General features: G+C 37.7%; 1 protein-coding gene across 2 annotated transcripts in view; it reads left to right on the top strand.

Annotated features, from left to right (window-relative positions):
- The window catches only part of FER (FER tyrosine kinase), a 137,446-nt gene that overhangs the window by 17,389 nt on the left and 100,996 nt on the right, over positions 1 to 19,061 (top strand). For both annotated transcript variants that reach the window (XM_054178126.1, XM_054178127.1), the window contains exons 4-7: positions 2,869 to 3,052; positions 5,033 to 5,170; positions 7,537 to 7,656; positions 18,725 to 18,847. In XM_054178126.1, coding sequence (XP_054034101.1) covers positions 2,869 to 3,052; positions 5,033 to 5,170; positions 7,537 to 7,656; positions 18,725 to 18,847 — 565 coding nt within the window. The remainder of the gene's footprint in view (positions 1 to 2,868; positions 3,053 to 5,032; positions 5,171 to 7,536; positions 7,657 to 18,724; positions 18,848 to 19,061) is intronic.

The following is a 19,061-nucleotide window of genomic DNA, read 5'->3' as shown; positions in this document are numbered from 1 at the left end:
TAGGAGATGTATTGTAAAGACTTACATGGTCAAGTTGTAGGTTTTCACTTAAATTCTGACATACTGAGATAATTGTGGATTATGTCATGTAGGGCATGCTTTAGTGGGAGTGGTCAATCATACAGTAAACCTAAGACATAATCCAGCATTTCTAGTGCCTCTGCTAAGGCCTTACCTCCCTCTTCCTGCTTTCCTGAGCAGTGTATCTCTCAAAAAAATAGGCCAGGGCAAGCAAATGCCGATGGTTACAGCTCTGACTTCTAGCTGCTTCATCCTCTCATCTTTCATCTGGTTTCTATACTGTAGCTCATCAGTTAGATTATTCTCAAATCACAGGTGTAATATCCTTTTAAAGTACTTTTTATTACTCTGTTTAAAATATAGTTGACAATGGTGAGTTGGCAAATGGAGCTGTCTTAAGTTGGTAATTTTTTAACTAAGGAGTTCCTAAGTGAGAAGTGCTTTTCGTTCCTAGAAGCCTTCAGGTGGTGGTGTTGTTTTTGTGGGGTTTGTTTGTTTGTTTTGGTGTGTGTTTCTTTATTTGTTTGTTGTTGGCTTTTGGTTTGTTTGTTTGTTTTGTTTTGTCTACTTTTCATCTACCTGCTGTTAAACTGTAGAAGTTTCTCATGCTTGTAACTTGGAACTAAAGATTGTATAGGTGCTTAGCTACATGCTAGTTGAAGAAGCATGTCCTTTGTTTCTAACAAAGTCCATACTATTTCCTTATAATGTCTTACAGTTGTTACATTGAAAGAAATTGGGAAGGTCTGTTAACCTTGTGTCCCCTCTCACATGTTGGAACTCAATCTGCTGGTGCTTCAGGAGTTCTCATTTTAGTTCTTCTCCATTCCTTTGTTTCCTGCCTTTCTGAGGCTTGATAGCCTTATCTAAATCTTTTTTTAATCATATATATCCACCCTGAGGTGAAAAAACTTCATACTGTTTTATGTGGATTTAGTGAGTGGCATAATATCCCTACTAGTCCTTTGCTAAGTAATGTCATATCCAATGGCTGTGAGTTAAAATTTCCATTGATCTTTCTGTAGTAACCCCAAGATCTCATTCCTGAATGCATTCAGTAACCCTACAACAGATTATAAGCTTGAATACTTTTTTCCACATATACACACTGTAATTTACTATTTTGTAATTTAATCTGTACACCTTAAGACACTTTTATTTCTCTCTTCATAATTGTTCTCCTATTTGCTTCTTCACCATCATCTTTATTACCTCATGTATCAGTAGTCATTTCACTGAGTGCTTAATTCCTCATATAAAAACTGATCATAATACTTCAGGTAAACTTTCCCATACTCCTTCAAAATTGTGAAGCTAAACACCATGCAGTCCTAATTTTTTCTTATTTCATTTATTCTCTAACATCTTTTTCTGACACCTCAGAAGAGAAATTCATTAACTGTTTCATAAAGACAGTGGAATGTGAAAATCTCTTAAGGTCTGTCATAGTGAACAGAGATGCAAAAAGAATTTTTTTTTTTTTTATCCTACCACCTGCTTTTATATAGTGACTGTCCTTCACATTTTTTGAAAATGTTGATGTCTCCAATCTATGTAAACCAAGATTTCTTACTAAGTTTCCCCACCCCCCTTTTTTTTTGCATGTCTTAAGGTGTTTCTGTAGTTTAATTAATTGGAGTTCACAGTCATTTGTGTCTTCCTTGTAGGACACAAGTTCAGCTTTTTGAATTCTACTTTCAAGCCTCTCTTCAGCCACTTAATTATGAGTGATTCTTTTTTTCTCAATTGCTTCAGGATAAATGGCAAAAATATTAAAATACAATCTTTTTTTGTAACCAACCTCCTGAACAAAATACTGACAATGATAAAGAAATGTTAAGCTGTAGCAGAGAAGCTGCCTATTTTGGGCAGGAGTAATACTGTGAGAGTGTTGTGGAGGCACAAAACAGACAGCAGCAGCCATCTGAAGATGTGGATTTATTGCACTCCTGACACAATAAAATTACAGGATTGGATTTCAGTTGGGAATATACTGCTGCATAATCAAGTAAGCTAGATAGAGAGAGATGAACCAAAATGTGCACTTACTCAGAAAGGGAACACCTTCCCACCGGTACCCAAAAATATATATGCTTACCAAAACAGGAGTGAGGTCTCCTTAGAAGAGATCCCAGGGGTAGAGGATCGGGCTGCCAGGCTGTGAGCTGTGTGGAGACCAACTCTCTCAAAGGACTCCATTTTATACACTGTTGAGGGTGCACTGTGATCAATTTTTTGATTAGTTGGAGGGCTGAATCTTCCAGCTAGGTCTGAACTTCTGAGCTTGGAGGCACCAGTTAATGTCTGTGAGGGAGATCAAGGTCTTAGTAAGCCTTGGCACTTTCTCTGGCTTTTTGTATTTCTCAGGGTGGTTGTATCTGCTGCAGAGAGTTCAGCTACTCACATGAAGACTCTACCATTGCTTTATTGGCATGATATGTAGCAACAGAATTTTTGCTCACAATAAATGACAGATTAAAAAATACTTATTGGCTCTGAGCCACATAAAAGAGGAGCTTTGTAATAGTCATATATATTGTGTTCTGTTCTTTATTCTTCATAGTTATATTGTTTTCTGTATAGTATTTTGTCTTTATGTAGACAGTACTTTTCATTTTTAGATAAAGAATTCTCATGTGTTTCTCTGCTAAAAGTTAAGTTTAGTCTTTTGATTAGAAAACCAAGATATTTGGTCTTACTAGTGACCTGGAAACAGTTATATTTTGTCTTCCTCAGAGAACTACCTTGAAAAGACTACTGGATTTGTGGCATCTTCAAATTTGCATACTTTTAAATCACCTTGTACAGGGGTTTTTTTGTTGTTGTTTTTTGTTTGTTTTCTCCTAGGAAAGGAGACTGAGAAAGCCAAAGATCGCTGTGATAAAGCCACCATGAAGCTTCATATGTTGCATAATCAGTATGTGTTGGCACTGAAAGGAGCACAGTTACATCAGCACCAGTATTATGATTCCACACTTCCTCTGTTACTTGATTCACTACAGAAGATGCAAGAAGAAATGATTAAAGCTCTGTAAGATGTGTTCATAATATATTTTTAACTTGTGGAATTCTAGATGTGTAGTATTCTATTTAATAAAATAATAAATTGTTGTTAATTAATTTTATATCAAGGGATAACTAAAAAAGGTATTTTCATCTTAAAAAAGGTGTTTTCATCTTTCAGTTGGCAATATTTGTGCATAGAAAAATGTATCTAAATAATGTAGACTGTAGCAGCACGCCGTCTTCTCATAAAACTTTAAAACCTTACAGACTGACTACAGTGTTTATAGCCGAGCTCATACTATGTGTCTTCAGCTAGTGTATTACAGCAAGTTTCTTGGCTCTCTGGTAATCTTTAATTTTTATGAAATTCTGCCAGAAACTAATGTGCTTTAAACTGTCAACTGTCTTGGATGTGATTGTGAAGTAGGGCCAGGCAGATGCATCGTTAATCATATGCATGGGGGAAGTAACAGGATCATATAAACCTGAGTTCACTGTAAGGAATGAAACCTTAAAAAAAACTTTTTCCTGATAGATATTTTTAAGCATTATTACAGAAGATGTGCAAACGGATGATCTCAGAGAACAGACAATGAGATCTTGAAACCCTTTTTCCTGATTTGTGACCACCATGCTGACTCTTTGCTGAAGAATTATGTTAGGGAATCTATTCAGTAGGTCTTTTTCTAAGGTGTTATTTAAATCACTTGGCCTAAAAGAAAGGGCAATGACTTTTTCTTTTTTAAAAAGATATTTTTTATTTAATTGAGAGACATTCTTTAATTAATTTTCTTACCTTCTCTGTTCTATGTTCCTCCTCAATTCATCACACAGGAAGTGAGGGAGAGTTGAGGATTTCATGCTTTTCGTGCTTTACATGCTTACACGGTCATTAGCTGCTCAATGAAGTACCATATTTAATTCCTTTGATTCTGGTGCAAGTATTGAAATGAAATAGACTACTGCAGTAGTCTCTATACAATCCTTCAGATCATAATTTTGTGCATAAAATCACAGTAAAAGGTTATAGTTAAATTTGTGTGCTATAGTTGGGGTGAATTTTTCAGAATCATATTTAACTGAAGAATTGTATTGTAGAACAAGAGTCTATTGAACATGCTCATCTTTTCTGTATCTGGGGTAGAAATCCATAGAAAAACATCTTTGTCACTACATAGAACATTTTTGTGACATCTGAATTATTCTTTTTTTATTATTTGTTGTACAAAAAGAGGTGGTGATTTCTGGTGTAGAACTTGCTGTGGCTATCTTTGTGAAACATACTTCCTTAATAATTCTGATTTTACAGATTAATTAGTTTGGTAGACTTAAAGAAATGCAGGCTAACATTGCTAATGATAATGTAATTACACTGATTCCTTTTATTTGGAGGGAAAGACAAGGCTGAGTGGCTTGAACTTTGTTACAGGAATTCTTGCTTGATTCTGTTTCCTCTTGTAAATATATGCTAACTTGTGGTTTATGCTTATTTTTGTCTGAATGACAAATCATAAAATAACTGTATGAAAAAAAGATAATAAAGATAACCATTTGATTTTTGGAAGGAAATGCAGACTATTTTGTGACTTATTTTGCATTATGCCAGAATATGCTTATTTTGTCAAGTCAGGGCATTGAAAGCTTTAGTGTAGGTTATAGCAAGCATAGTAAGTCATTTATGAAGAGTTGTGTCATCAAGAGGCTGTATACATTTCTTTTCTTTGTAATCTCTACAGTTTGTTTTGTTTAGCTACCCTGTAAGTAGATGCACTGAAATCAATCCAAGCAACATGATCTTAAAAGACCTCTCACTCATAGCCAAGCTGTAAAGGAAAGGCCACAGCTGATCTATTATTTCTTTGAGTAATAAGTTGTCTTATTTTTTCCATTTTTAGCCAGTTGCAACGTGAGTTTGTAGAAAAAACAAAGTGAAGTTTCGAAGCATCTTCAATGCCATCTGTACCTTCAGTGCCTTGTTACACACTATAACTTTTTATCTCTCCAGAAAAGGAATCTTGGATGAGTATAGCCAGATCACCAGTCTTGTAACAGAAGAAATTGTGAATGTCCATAAAGAGATCCAGACCTCAGTTGAACAGATAGACCCTAACACTGAGTATAATGACTTCATAGATACTCACAGGTATACATTTTAATATTTTCTTTCTAAGAAATCCTGCATTAAGCTGGAGCACTGATAGAGGATCAGAGCTATGAATTGGTTTCAGTTTTATTCCGTTTATGTTGGTAGTTGTGGAGCTTTATCCTGGTTTGGAAATCAGTCTTTTTGCATGCACAGAAAGCTGGCTGAAAATCAGGGTTTTTTTGACCTGATCATTTCTTTAACCATCCATCTCTTTGTCCATCTCTAGAAAATCAAAATTGCACTTAACTGTTATTGCATGTGAAGACCCCTAACTTTGATACTGACAGCAGACAATGTGTGACAGCTCAGAGTCAGTGTGACCTAATTTACTCAGTATTTGGATGTACTTCACCTTCTATTCTATTCTAAGTTTCTCTACTTCTTTTCTCTTGTTGTCCAAATTCTAGTTTAAAGTGAAGTCTAGGTACCTCTGTGTATTTTGCAGTTGCTACAAGCTGAGCAATGTCTGAGGCTACATAGTATGCAGATAATGCAAGAAAAGTTTTTACTTTAAAAGTAAACCAGATTTAACCATTTATTAAACTATTAATCTTATTATACGCAGAAATAGTCCTATGACTTCTTGCATTATCTTTTCCATTGTTATGTGTGAATTCCATTGTTATGCATTAAACTGGCCAATGTGATCCCCATCCAGAAGAAGGGTTGGATGGAGGAACCTGGAAACTACAGGCCAGTCAGCCTGACCTCAGTGCCAGGGAAAATGATGGAGGAGATTATCCTGGCAGCAATAACTGTGCACCTGAAGGAGGGCCGAGGGCTCAGGTCCAGCCAACATGGATTTAGGAAGGGCAGGTCCTGCCTCTCCAACCTGATCTCCTTCTATGATCAGGTGACCCATCTGATGGACATGGAGAGGCCTGTGGATGTGGTCTACCTGGACTTCAGCCAGGCCTTTGACACCATCCCCCACAGCAAACTGCTGGCTAAGCTGTCAGCTTGTGGCTTGGACTGCAACACTCTGTGCTGGGTTAGGAAGTGGCTGGAGGGCCGAGCCCAGAGAGTGGTGGCGAATGGTGCCACATCCAGCTGGCGGCCAGTCACCAGTCACCAGTGGTGTCCCCCAGGGATCAGTGCTGGGCCCCATCCTCTTTAATATCTTCATTGATGATCTGGGTGAGGGGATCGAGTCAGTCATCAGCAAATTTGCAGATGACACCAAGTTGGGAGCAGTTGCTAATCAGTTAGAGGGCAGAAGGTCTCTGCAGAGGGACCTCGACCAACTGGACAGACGGGCAGAGTCCAACACGATGACATTCAACAAATCAAGTGCCAGGTGCTGCACTTTGTCTACAGCAATCCCATGCAGAGCTATAGGTTGGGGTCGGAGTGGCTGGAGAGCTGCCAAACAGAGAGGGACCTGGGGGTGCTGATTGACAGCTGGCTGAACATGAGCCAGAAATGTGCCCAGGTGGCCAAGAAGGCCAATGGCATCCTGGCCTGTATCAGGAATAGTGTGGCCAGCAGGAGCAGGGAAGTCATTGTACCCCTGTACTCTGCACTGCTTAGGCCTCACCTTGAGTCCTGTGTCCAGTTCTGGGCCCCTCAGTTTAAGAAGGACATCAAGACACTTGAACGTGTCCAGAGAAGGGCAACAAGGCTGGTGAGAGGCCTTGAGCACAAGCCCTATGAGGAGAGGCTGAGGGAGCTGGGATTGTTTAGCCTGGAGAAGAAGGCTCAGGGGAGACCTCTTTGCCCTCTACAACTACCTGAAGGGTGGTTGTAGCCAGGAAGGGGTTGGTCTCTTCTCCTAGGCAACCAGCACCAGAACGAGAGGACACAGTCTCAAATTGCACCAGGGGAGGTATAGGCTCGAAGTGAGGAGAAAGTTCTTCACTGAGAGAGTCGTTTGCCATTGGAATGGGCTGCCCAGGGAGGTGGTGGAGTTGCCGTCCCTGGAGGTGTTCACGAGGGGATTGGATGTGGCACTTGGTGCCATGGTCTAGTCATGAGGTCTGTGGTGACAGGTTGGGTTCGATGATCTTTGAGGTCTCTTCCAACCTTGGTGATACTGTGATACTGTAACTGATAATTGTTATGAGAGTATTTGTTACCAGGATCAGCTAAGTGCACCCATTCACATTGATACCCCTTGAGAATTTACGTAATGATGTGCTCTTGAGTTAAAAAAATTGTATGCCATTTTATTATCTGGTATGATTTTAAGAATATGTTCTTTATTTGAAGGAAAAGGAATGTGTATCCAGTTGCTACCTTTTATTCTGTATGTGATATTAACTATATTGTAGTTATTAAAATAATTAAAACTAATTATTTTCTTCATTATCTACTGATAGATACATGCTAATTTTGAAAAATATAATGTTTATTTACTGACACAGATCATCAGAAGTTGTTGAACAAGAAATAGAGTTTGATACATCTTTATTAGAAGAAAATGAAAACCTTCAAGCTAATGAGATCATGTGGAATAATCTAACAGCAGAAAGTTTACAAGTCACGTAAGTCTTTCTTTATGAATGTTTCATTCTTTGGAAATGCTGCTATACATTATATTTATGCTCACTCCAGTCAGTAGAGCTGTGTCCTTGTTTTTAAGTCCAAGTTTCTAAAAATAACATTTTCACATTATAGAATCTTTCCCATGCTGATTTTATTGTTTCTTTGCACAAATGACTCCTCCTCAATGGCCCCAAAACACTTGCCAGCACTTTCAATATATGTTCCTCTCCCTGACAGTTAATCTATATGCAGTGCCCCAAATCTATCATGATCCCTTCTTGGGAGCAAATTAATTCATCTTCCCAAATGTGTGTGCACATTCAGTACTCTAGGAAATGTACTGAAATCTTTTGATGAAATCACTGAGTGCAATGAGTGTAGTCAGTGATTTAAATTGCATGAAGTTATGAATTTCACTTATTTACTCTTGCTTTCAGTTTCCAAAGGAAATTCATATTCATTATTATAACCTTTAAAATACATTCACTTAGAGATGTAGGTATTGTATTGCATTCCATGGACCTTTTAGCTATTCAGGGTGATAAATTGCCCTTCTGTGTATGTCCTTAATATATTGCCTAGTTAAAGCTTTTCTTCTTTTTTTAACCAACTACATATTTAATAATTTGTTATAAGAGAAAAATCTGCTGAGGGTATTATGCTCTTGTTACAAATTTTGACATGAGATGGTCCAGTGCAGTCACTTCTGAGATTGCAGCTATTAATTTTACATTGAATTGATTTTATATTCATCATGACAATTTAAAATGGAAGATTCAGGGACTTTCATTGGTTATTGATAATATCTCTACTGTATTTCAGTCAATGTTTGCCTTATTTGAAATTTTTTCCTTTAAAAGGCATAATTTGTCCAAAGAAGATACTGATGGTGTGTTGTGGATTTAAAAAAAAAAAAAATTATAAAAAAATTTTCACACGATGATCTGTACTTGTTGTGGATTTTCTGAAACACAAAATCATAGTGAGTCCCAGTAGCAGTGGGGTGTTTCAAGCATAAATATGTAGCAACGTCGTCTGCAGATTATTCTCATCACTGCATTTTCTCAACATGATGGAATCTCTAGATGTTATTAATTCATTTTCAAGGCCATTAATCATATCTATCTTTTCCTGTGCAGTCTTGATTACTTTTCCTATATTTATCCCTTAACAGTTATTGAAATAACATTTTTAATATGAAGTTTCAGTCTCCTTTGTCCAACTCCTGAGTGCTGAAGCACCTTCTTCTTCTTTATGAAAGACTTACCTGATAATTAAAGACCTTCCTGCCCCTTAAGACATGTTTCTGTTTATAATGTATATCTAAATTAAGATTATTACTGCTTAAGCTATGTAAAAGTCGTACATGTAGATGTGTTTTAGCACAGTTATAAGAAAAATACTTGCACTGAACCTCCCTTACCAAGAAAATACTAACATTTTTCAAAGATTTTGCCTTCCCATAGCTCAAAAAGAGCTATATTTGGCTTATCTTCTGTATGTCATTCTTTGGAAAGAACTTATCAACATCTGTAAGTGAAAAAGATGAAATGCTACTTTTCCAGTAAATAATTCTGATGAGATGTGTATTTGTGTTTATAAATGTGTGTCTGAGTATTTGCCTACCTATATACTTCTAAGTTTCTAGTGTATCTTGTTATAAATGTGGTATTTACTCATTTTGAATTCTTTGTGAATTTGAGAGAGAATTTTTATATTGCTTATACTATTTTTGGGACAGAAATCAAGTACTTCTTGTAAGTGCTGCTGTTTCTAAGGTGCTTGCTTTCTTGTATATATTTAAGATTCTGAGCAAAAAAAAAGTTTTAACTGTGTTAAGACAGAGAAAAGTTTGACCTAACAAATTTCTTCTCTCTTACATTAGTCGTCTGGTAAGAGTCTAGGGAGGAGAACAAGAGGAGGATGATCATGCAATGCTCTTTCCTTGGGGTCATCTCTCAGTTTCCCATGATTTTAAGCTCAGAAATGTTCTGAGACAGAAGTTGTTGTTTTTTATAATAGGCTTAGAGTTTGTGTATAATAGTCATAGATGTTTATTTCTGTTGTGAATTTGTTCAGTCAGTTCTGGTATGTATATACATCTACTGTCCACAGAATTTCTGGTCATGAAACACTGGAGATCAGTTTCATTTTAAATGAACCTGCTACTTCTTAGTTTTATTTTATGTCTTTTAAGCTCCTGTTTTGGAAGGTAATAGGAACAATCTATTCATTTACACATATGATATTGTACACGTCTGTTGTACTTCTACTCTGTGATCTCTTTTTCAGAGCCATCTTTCGCTTTAGTCTGTCCTTTCATAAAACTTACATACTTTAGGAATCTTATCATCTCTATTTAAATATTTTCAAGGTTACTGTACAGGTAACCCAAATGTATAGTTTAGAGAGAGGCATACTGAAGTTTCCTCTATTCTTGTTTTGCTTTGGTCTTAAAAAATCCTAGAGAATCATTGTTTGATTTTGTGATCACTGTAGTATACCAAGCCAGTGTTTTCATGGAACCATCTACTGTAATTCCAAGATATCTTAGAGGTAATAGTCATCATTCATTATGTAAATAAAGCTTTAGATAATTTTCACCATGTGTATTTGCCAGTTAATGAATTAATCTGCTAAATTATGTCCAGTTATTTAGTATCATAACATACAGAACCATTCTTTAAATTTCTTCATGTTGAGGTCCTTCACTATACCTCAGATAACATTGTACAATTGTGGTAGTTTTAGGCTGATGATGCCATGGCTGGAATGGAAGTGAATCCAGCAGTGGAGTCCCAAAGAGCACCCGATAGCACTATTTCTGTGCTTCTGCCTCTGATGATCCAGCAGTGAATTTCCAAGTCACACCAGTGTCTGTAAACCTGGTTGCTCCTGTGGGAAAGGATCCTTCTGATCCAACTCAAACTCTTATTTCCATGTAAGGCAAAGGCAAAGACAAACCAACCAGTCTTGGCTGACCCCTTAGAGGGTATGTTTAAGGGTGTACTTGCTCTACTGCAGACAACAGAGCAAGACAAGACAGGTGATAGTGATCAAGGTGATGAGGAGGAAGACAAATTTTGTCTTGGAAGTCTTGCTGAATATGTGAAGCCACCAATAGATGATGATGCAAAACAAGGTAAGGACTCTCAGAGATCAGGGCACAAGGAAGGTGATTCTGAACTTAAGGGGATCCAACAGAGGCTTCTAGCAAGGAACCCTAGGAAAGAGCAGGATGAAGAAGAGGAGGATGAAGAAGACAGGGGTGAAGAGGATGATGGGAATGATGAAGATAAGGATGATCAGCTAATGCACCCAGTCAAGAAATTAGGCATGTAAGAAAAGGTAATCTCAGAGGAGAAACTGAACCAATAATGAGTTGGTTGAGCAGGTGCTATGACACAGATGCTTCTGCTTTAGAAGTAGGTGACAAGTCAGCAAAATAGTTAGGAACACTTGCAAAGGATTATGGAATAGATAAGTATATAGGGAGTTCCACTGGTAAAGTTTCCCTGTGGATGCGCCTTTCATTGGCTCTGCTGCTGCAGTATCCATCCAGGGATGATTTACCCTGGAACCCACAGAAGTGGTCTACTATAGATGAGGGAATCAAGTGTTTGAGAGAGTTTGCTGTGAGAGAAATAATTTGTGAAGATTATGGTATGCTGAATCCTGTTGAAATTCCTGTGGGATCAGGTCTTGCAAAGAAACTCATTAAACTTGCTCCTACTAATTCCATTGATCTTTTAGCAAGCAGAATTGTGGCAAGAAACCGCAGGAGGATAGTGAGGATGGTCTCATACATGTTTCCTTGGTCTCAGTCATTAAAATTCTGACTGGAGAGATAAAGGATTGCATGAAAGAGTTGAAAGAGGAGTTTAAAACCTCTATGTCCAAATTGGCAAAGGGGGATGAGATCACTATTTCCTCTTCTGAATGGATACAAGTTTCAGCTGTCTGGAGCAGCCATCCTGCTAGAAGGCCAGGTCAAACTAGGCCAATCCAAAATACACAGTAGCAGTCATGTGGGAGTCATTGGATAACCCTGTGTGACCAGTTTGGTGAAAACATGAATAAGTGGGATGGTTCTTTTCAAGAGAGTGCAGGAGCTGCAGAGTGACAGAACCAGAGGTAACAATACCAGAAGGGTAGTTGCCACTACCTCAGTTTCCCAGAACAACTCTAATTGCTCCAACAGTGTTTCTAACACTAATGCTAAGCACTGTGTCAACTGTACATGTAAATGCAATACCCATAATTAGGGGTGCCCTGCCTCCTGCCAGGGGGAGAAGAGGGATAATGGAGATAACAGAGTCTATTGTGATGTATTCATAACAGTGGCCTTGCTCTTCAAAATTTCAGAAGTACAGGGCCTTGGTTGACACAGGAGCTCAGTATACCATAATACCATCCAATTATCAAGGGTCAGAGTCTATAACTATTTTGGGAATAACTTGTGGATCTCAAGAGTTGACCAAGTTGCAGGTTGATATAAGTTTATCTGGGAGAGAGTGGAAGAAACACATTATTATAACAGGACTAGACACACCTTCTATTTTGGGAATTGACTTTCTGAGAGAAGGGCATTTCAAAGACCCTAAGGGTTACAAATGGGCTTTTGGAATAACAGCTGTTGAAATTGACGGAGGAAAATTAAGGTTGTCTGTTAGACCTGAACTTTCAGATGAATCTGCAGTTGTGGGACAACATGAGATAGAGGATGTGAAACTGCCAGTTGCTTCTCAAACTGTGCATCACAGGCAGTACAGAACCTTGATGCCTACTCGTAACTTGATTCGTCAGTTGGGAGGTCAGAAGGTCATCAGCAACTCATTCACCTTTCAACAGTCTGACTTGGCCTGTGCAAAAGCCAAATGGAGACTGGCAGCTGACATTTGACTCTCATACCCCAAACAAAGTGACTCCTCCATGAGTGCAGCAGTATCAGACATGATTGAACACCAGTATGAGGTGGAATCCAAAAAGGCCAAATGGTATGCCACCATAGACATTGATAATGCTTTCTTCTCTATTCCTGTAGCAGAGGAATTCAGGCCTCACTTTTCCTTCACAGGGAGAAGAATCCTATACATACTCATTTACACCAGGGGTGGAAATACAGTTCAACAATTTGTAATGAGTTATCCGTGATATTTTAGAGTTCACATCAGTTCACTGATGACATCATTGAGTGGGATTAAATTGCTGAAGAAGTCTTTGAGAAAGGTTACAAAGTAATTGACATTCTGTTGGAAGCCTGTTTCACCATTAAGTGAGACAGGATAAAAGGACCTGCCAGAGAAATCCAGTTTCTGAGAATGTGGTGGCAGGGTGGTTGCCATCACATTCCACTGGATATGATAAACAAAGTCTGTACCGTATCAAATCCCATAAATAAGAAGAAAACTCTTGGGTACAGTGGGATTTTGGAGACTGCACATTCTTGGATACAGTCAGATTGTGAAACCTCTTTATGATGTGACTTGAAAGAGAAATAACTTTGAATGGGGTCCTGAGCAATGAGTAGTGTTTGATCAGATAAGGCAAGAAGTAGTTGTCCTGAAGGGTCAAACCCCAAAACATGCCCTAAACCAGACAATGGGCAAAGCACGTGTGAATGTGCTAACCTGGATGCTTCCTGAGGCCCAGATGTCCTGGCAAATGTGTAGCACATGTAATTTGCTTTGTAACACACCTGTGAACTGTGTGTGCCCCTGGCCATGTTTGGATATGCCCCATCCTATAGGTTAAGCTATCAGGTGTCTCAGTTGCCAAAGGGCATTAATTGTCTTCAGACAGTCTGAGATAGTTTAAATTGGCCTTGTTCTTACTATGGGAGAGACAAGAGACAAATGCTGCTAGAGCAGCAGCTGAAGAGGTGATCCTAACAACAACACCCAGGCCTTGTACCTGGACCAAGTTCTCCAAGAGAACTGAATCCCAGAAGAGCCACGGAAGGGCTGCAGCCCGGTGATGGAATACACAAGAGAAGCCCCATATCCCTCTCCAATCCAAGGCAAAACACAAGACGAGGGAGGCCCCCTAGCCCTCTACGAGCCAAGAACTGCTTCATTTATGATCACAGCATCTAGGAAGAGGACAGAGGAGCAAGTTGTGAGTACCCGGCTAATCTGCTACAGAATCCCATTTGTGGGGATCTGCAGATCACCTGCAGCACCTTTATTTCCAATTTGAATCACTGTATTGGAAATTCTGAGATCTGTGCTTAAGTCATTTAACTCTCTTTGTATGTGGAATGTAATATCCACAATTGAATAATAGAACCTGTAAATACACTTTGTAAATAAGTTTCGGCAGTGTTTGAAGATACCACTGCCAGGAAATGTTAAATAAAAATAGATAAAAATACAAATTTTATTACAGTAGTCCATGCCATGGCTTTGGGACCTTCTTGAACTGGTCTGGACATTAAGAACATTATATATATAGCTGCAAGTGAGAATGATCTAACTGATGCTTATGGCAGAGAACTCCAGGTGAGACACGCGGACTGCTGAGGCAAATTATACTCCAACAGAGAAAGAGATTCTAGCTGCCTATGAAGGAGCTGCTTCTGAAATAATTGGAACCGAGTCACAACTTCTTTTAGCTCCTAGATTACCAGTTTTGAATTGGATGTTCAAAAGTAAAGGTTCTTAAGTACCTCATGTGACAGATGCCACATGGTCTAAATGGATGGCTCTGATAATACAGTGAGCTAGAAAGAGAAGTCTTGAAAGACCTGGTCTTGTGGAAGTGATCACAAATTGGCCTGAAGGCACTGAGTGCACAAAACCTCCAGAGGAGAGAGTAACTTATGCTGAGGAAGCTTCTCCTTATGGTGATCTTTCTGATGATTGTGGCAAACAACACAACTAGAAGGAATGGGTTCAAGCTCTGCCAGGGGAGGTTCCAGCTGGATGTTAGGAAATATTTCTTTACTGAGGGGGTTGTCAAACATTGGAATGGTCTGCCTAGGACAGTGGTGGAATCCCTGGAGGTGTTTAAGCAGTGTGTGGACCAGGCAGCTAGGGATGTGGTTTAGTGTTGACCCTTCAGTGCTGGGTTGGGGGTTGGACTAAATGATCTTTGAGGTCTATTCCAACTGGATGTACGCTGTGGTTATGTTTCTCAAGAGGAGAATTATCTTCCGTAGATACCAAATATAATAAATCCAGCACACAAAGTGGATTTATTTCACAGACTTCTAATAGATTCAATGATGTATACTGATTCAGAATGAATAATATTTGATTGAATCAATTTTTGTATTCAGTACATTTGGGGGAAATGACAGCTTTATATTACTGTGTAAAGATCATAAAATACACTGTAAGGAAACATGATGAGAAAATGTCACTTCTACATTCTTAGGTCTAAGTTTATTGTTCGGGGTTTGGCTGGGATAGGTTAATTTTCCCAAAAGAAGCTGGGAGGACTCACAACCAGCATAGCCAACTGAAGCAGCCAATGGGGTATTCGATACCATACTGATGTCATCCCTGTTATGTAAGGGGAGGGCTGCCTTGAGCATGTGTAATGAGTTTTTGGACATGGAAATGTCGGGTGAGCAGATTGTGGTTTATGTCTCTTGCTTTATATATTAAGTCATTGGTATTATTATTGTTACTGTTGTTTCTTTGTTCTTTGCCTTGTTCTGTTAAATTTTCCTTAATACACAGGATTTTGCATTTTACTCCAAATTTTCCTTCCATTGGTTGGGGGTGGGAGGGCAGTGTGTTGAATGGCTGCATGGGGTTCATCTGCTGGCTGGGTCTAAAAGATGGCAGTTGTTCTTAGAACCCAGTGTGGAGCATGAAGGGTTGAGATAACATATGGTAAACCAATTCTGGTTTACTCACATTTTACATTAGTTTAATAGTACATGGTCACAATGTTGGTCCATGTATTTGCATTGCTGTATTATGTAAATCTTTATGTGCTCTTACATGTATGCCTTGTGGAGTTGTTTTATCATCTTGGGGAAATGGGTCAGGTCTATTGTATTGCTTATTGTCAACTTATGATTTAATTATAGTACTGGTCATGGTGTTACACTGATATTTATATCCAGCTTTGTCATTTATTAGTAATCTCACTCAATCTATGGCTGAAATACAGGAGGAGTCTTTTTCAGCCTTTGATAGTTTTCAGTTTCCTTGGGGTGTCCAAGCAAGCCTGATCTTACTGCTATGTCTTCTGAATGTGTCCCCTTGTATAGGGCTGCACAATTAATTTTTTTCCAAAAATATCACAAAGAGATCTGTCTTGAGAACTGTCATAACAGCCAGGGTGTGAGAGTATGGGCAAGTGCCTAGGACACGGATCATCTCCAGTGTTTTGTACTTTCACCCCTGAACTAGTGCAGAATCCTGAATAAACTAGTAAAATATCTGGGGGGAAAGAAAGGACATAGTCAATTCCTGAGAGACAGAAATCACCACAAAGTGCTGGGACTTGGCCCATGCCTATCGAGCCCTTCTTATCACTCTGTAGTGATAGAAGGTCTCTGGAGCTAAAACCAGATTGGTTTCTCAAAACCTGGTTGCAGGTGCTGCAGCTGCACTAGAGAACCAGCCTATGCTGTTACCAGTTGACCCTATACAGAAAAGTAGGGAAGCCAAGCAGCTGGGATTGCTATCTAACAAAGGGGACATCAACAGGGCAATTGGACAACAGGCACAAGCCCTCAGCCTCTTGAGGTGGCTTCTATCAGGTGTTCAGGATAGGTATCCTGTCAAGGAAGATGTTACATGTCATGCAGGCAAGTGAACCACCAAAGCAGATATGATGTCTCTTGATAAATGTTGGTTACTATTACTGACTAATATTAAGATATTCTGAAAAACATAACAGAATAAAGTTCATGATTTTAAGATGCATGCATTAAAACGTTGAGAGGAGGCAATAAAATTAAATTAATTTTTATCTATGGGCTTATGAATTATTACCCAAATTAAGTTTTAAAATCTTCTGAGATACAAGTTCTGTTAAGCACAAGCTTTTATTTTTATTGATATTTGAAGCAGAATGATGCTAATAATGAAAGAAATAGAAAAGGTAGATTTTCGTGTATCAGAACCTCGTTTAAACGTGTCTTGCTTTCTAGACTTTGGGGGGGGGGTAGGGGGGGTGTCATTTTGTTTGTTTCCATACCATTAAAACCTGACTGTTTAGTTGTTAAAGATAATAAGGACTATAGTGACTAATTGCTTAGTAATAAAACCTTCTTCGTAACATTTTTATCCAGGAGAGTAATAATGGGGCCACAGGAAACTTCCTTTGACAAACCACAACCAAGATGAGACAAAGCAAATGCAGAGATGTCAGTTCTAGTCAATTTGAATGAAAATTGTTGTTCAGAACGAAAAGAGATTGAATACAAGGAGACACGTTAGTTTAGTGTGTGTATGGTGCTTTAATATGTTTTCTCAAGGATAGATATAGACATCCTAAAGAATCTCAGAAGTTCTAGTGAGAACTCTGTCAACTTTATATTTCAGTCTGATGCAGCAATATAAAATCTGATATTTTGGAAATGTATATTCTGCATGTATACACTCATAACTTCCTGTGATGAACAATCATATTAATTTGGTTTTACTTTCTTGAATATTGTGCTTGATTATTAGATGCAGCATCTGCTTCCTGAAATCAGTTGTAAGCCAATGTTAATTACAATTTTGATTGGAAAGCTGATCAAAAAGCAGTATCCTGTGTCAAAATTGGCAATTACATTTTTATGAAGGCATTTAAAAGAAAAAAGGTCATTGATATTAAATTGGCTATAAAGTGTAAGAAAATAGTTTCTCAGGAATTTGTCATACAGATTGTTATAGCCTAAAACCAGCAAGATCTTTATTGAAAAGAGAACTGTGAGGATTATTACTTTTAGAGATTATGTGTTTTTCTTATCTCAAAATAAATGCATGCAGATGCTTTTTCGTTTGGGAAATAGAAGAATAGAACTTTATTGTTCACTATATGGCCTTGTTGTAGTAATTTAAGTCTTTTAAGGTAAGATCCAGGACTGTCTAAATAACAAATATTTTTAATTAACATAATGTATATCAACAAGAACTAATTCAACTTTCAGGATCAAATAATTCTGTTTGGTATATGTGGACATGGAATGTGACTCCTAAATACATAGAATTCATGTAAATGACTCTTAGGTGACCTGTTCCACGCCCTGATCTGGAATGAATTGTGTGATATATCTGTGCAGCATACTATGTGTATTTTGTCTTTGTTCCACTCTTTAAATAACTTTTTAATTGAAATTGGCCTTGAAAATACAGAGGAAGAACAATAAATTAGGTAAAGATGTATAGATAAATGCTGAGAAAGAAATTATTCTCCCAAGAACTGCATGAATTCAACAGATATGTTTGGATATGCATTTTAGAAGTCATCGTTACATGAGCCATTTTATCTGCATGGTACAGAGTGCAGGTGTTACTGTACTTTTTTTGTTAATAGGAGTGTTTGCCAGCATAATTGCAAAGTGTCAATAATGGTTTTAATGTGCTGTAACTCCTTCTATGTTAGTATGGAGTGTTTCTGTGTGAGTTTTATTAATTAACCTTTATGAAATATTGTGTGGCATTAAAGTGTTAGTTGTAGTGAAAAATGTGCAAATCAGTAACCGAAAGTGTGTTGTTGTTTCTAGAGATGAAAACAACCCGTTTACTGATTCTGCATGTTTATTTAACATGTACTTCAGGAATTGGAAAATTTTGTTTTTCAAAAAGTATCATATATTTAGGAAAACATTATTTCATAGAACTCAAAATGCATTCTGGAAAAGTTGTCTTGATAGGAGAGTCTGTAAGTAGCAGATCTATTATCTTTTATATATACAAGGTACAAAATCTGTAATAATATGGGTTAGTAATATAATACAAAGTTACATATTTGCTAAAAGAAATCACTAAGCACCAAGTAAGATAACTTAATGAATAATTATCCTGTTCATTTTCAAGGGAAAAAAACCACCAATGTTCCCAAATATGTACAATTTATTTACTCACAGCATAAGTTTCTGAAATCTATGTCTTGCAGGTTGAAAACCGTAATAGAAGAACTGATTCAGACACAACAGACCCTTTTGTGCAAAGAGGAACTTGTGTTGGAACTGGAGAAAAAAATAGAAGAGTCTTCTAAGACTTGTGAAAAGAAATCTGAGTAAGTTGAATTGAAATTTCAAAATATAATAATTTGAGGGAAAAGCATCTGTAATACAATTGCTAAAACTTAAGTGGTCTCCATTAATCCAGTTATTAATCAGAATAGTAGACTTTACTAGTTAGATTTTTTCAGTTATGTTCAAAACATAGTCTTTCTTATGCAGTAATATGTTTAGAACTCATCAGGTTTAAGTTCATTCTTTTTTGCACGT

This window comes from Dryobates pubescens, chromosome Z, assembly GCF_014839835.1.
Source record: "Dryobates pubescens isolate bDryPub1 chromosome Z, bDryPub1.pri, whole genome shotgun sequence".
Lineage (NCBI taxonomy): Eukaryota > Metazoa > Chordata > Aves > Piciformes > Picidae > Dryobates > Dryobates pubescens.
The sequence above is the reverse complement of the archived record's forward strand: the minus strand, read 5'-3'. Positions and strand labels throughout refer to the sequence as shown.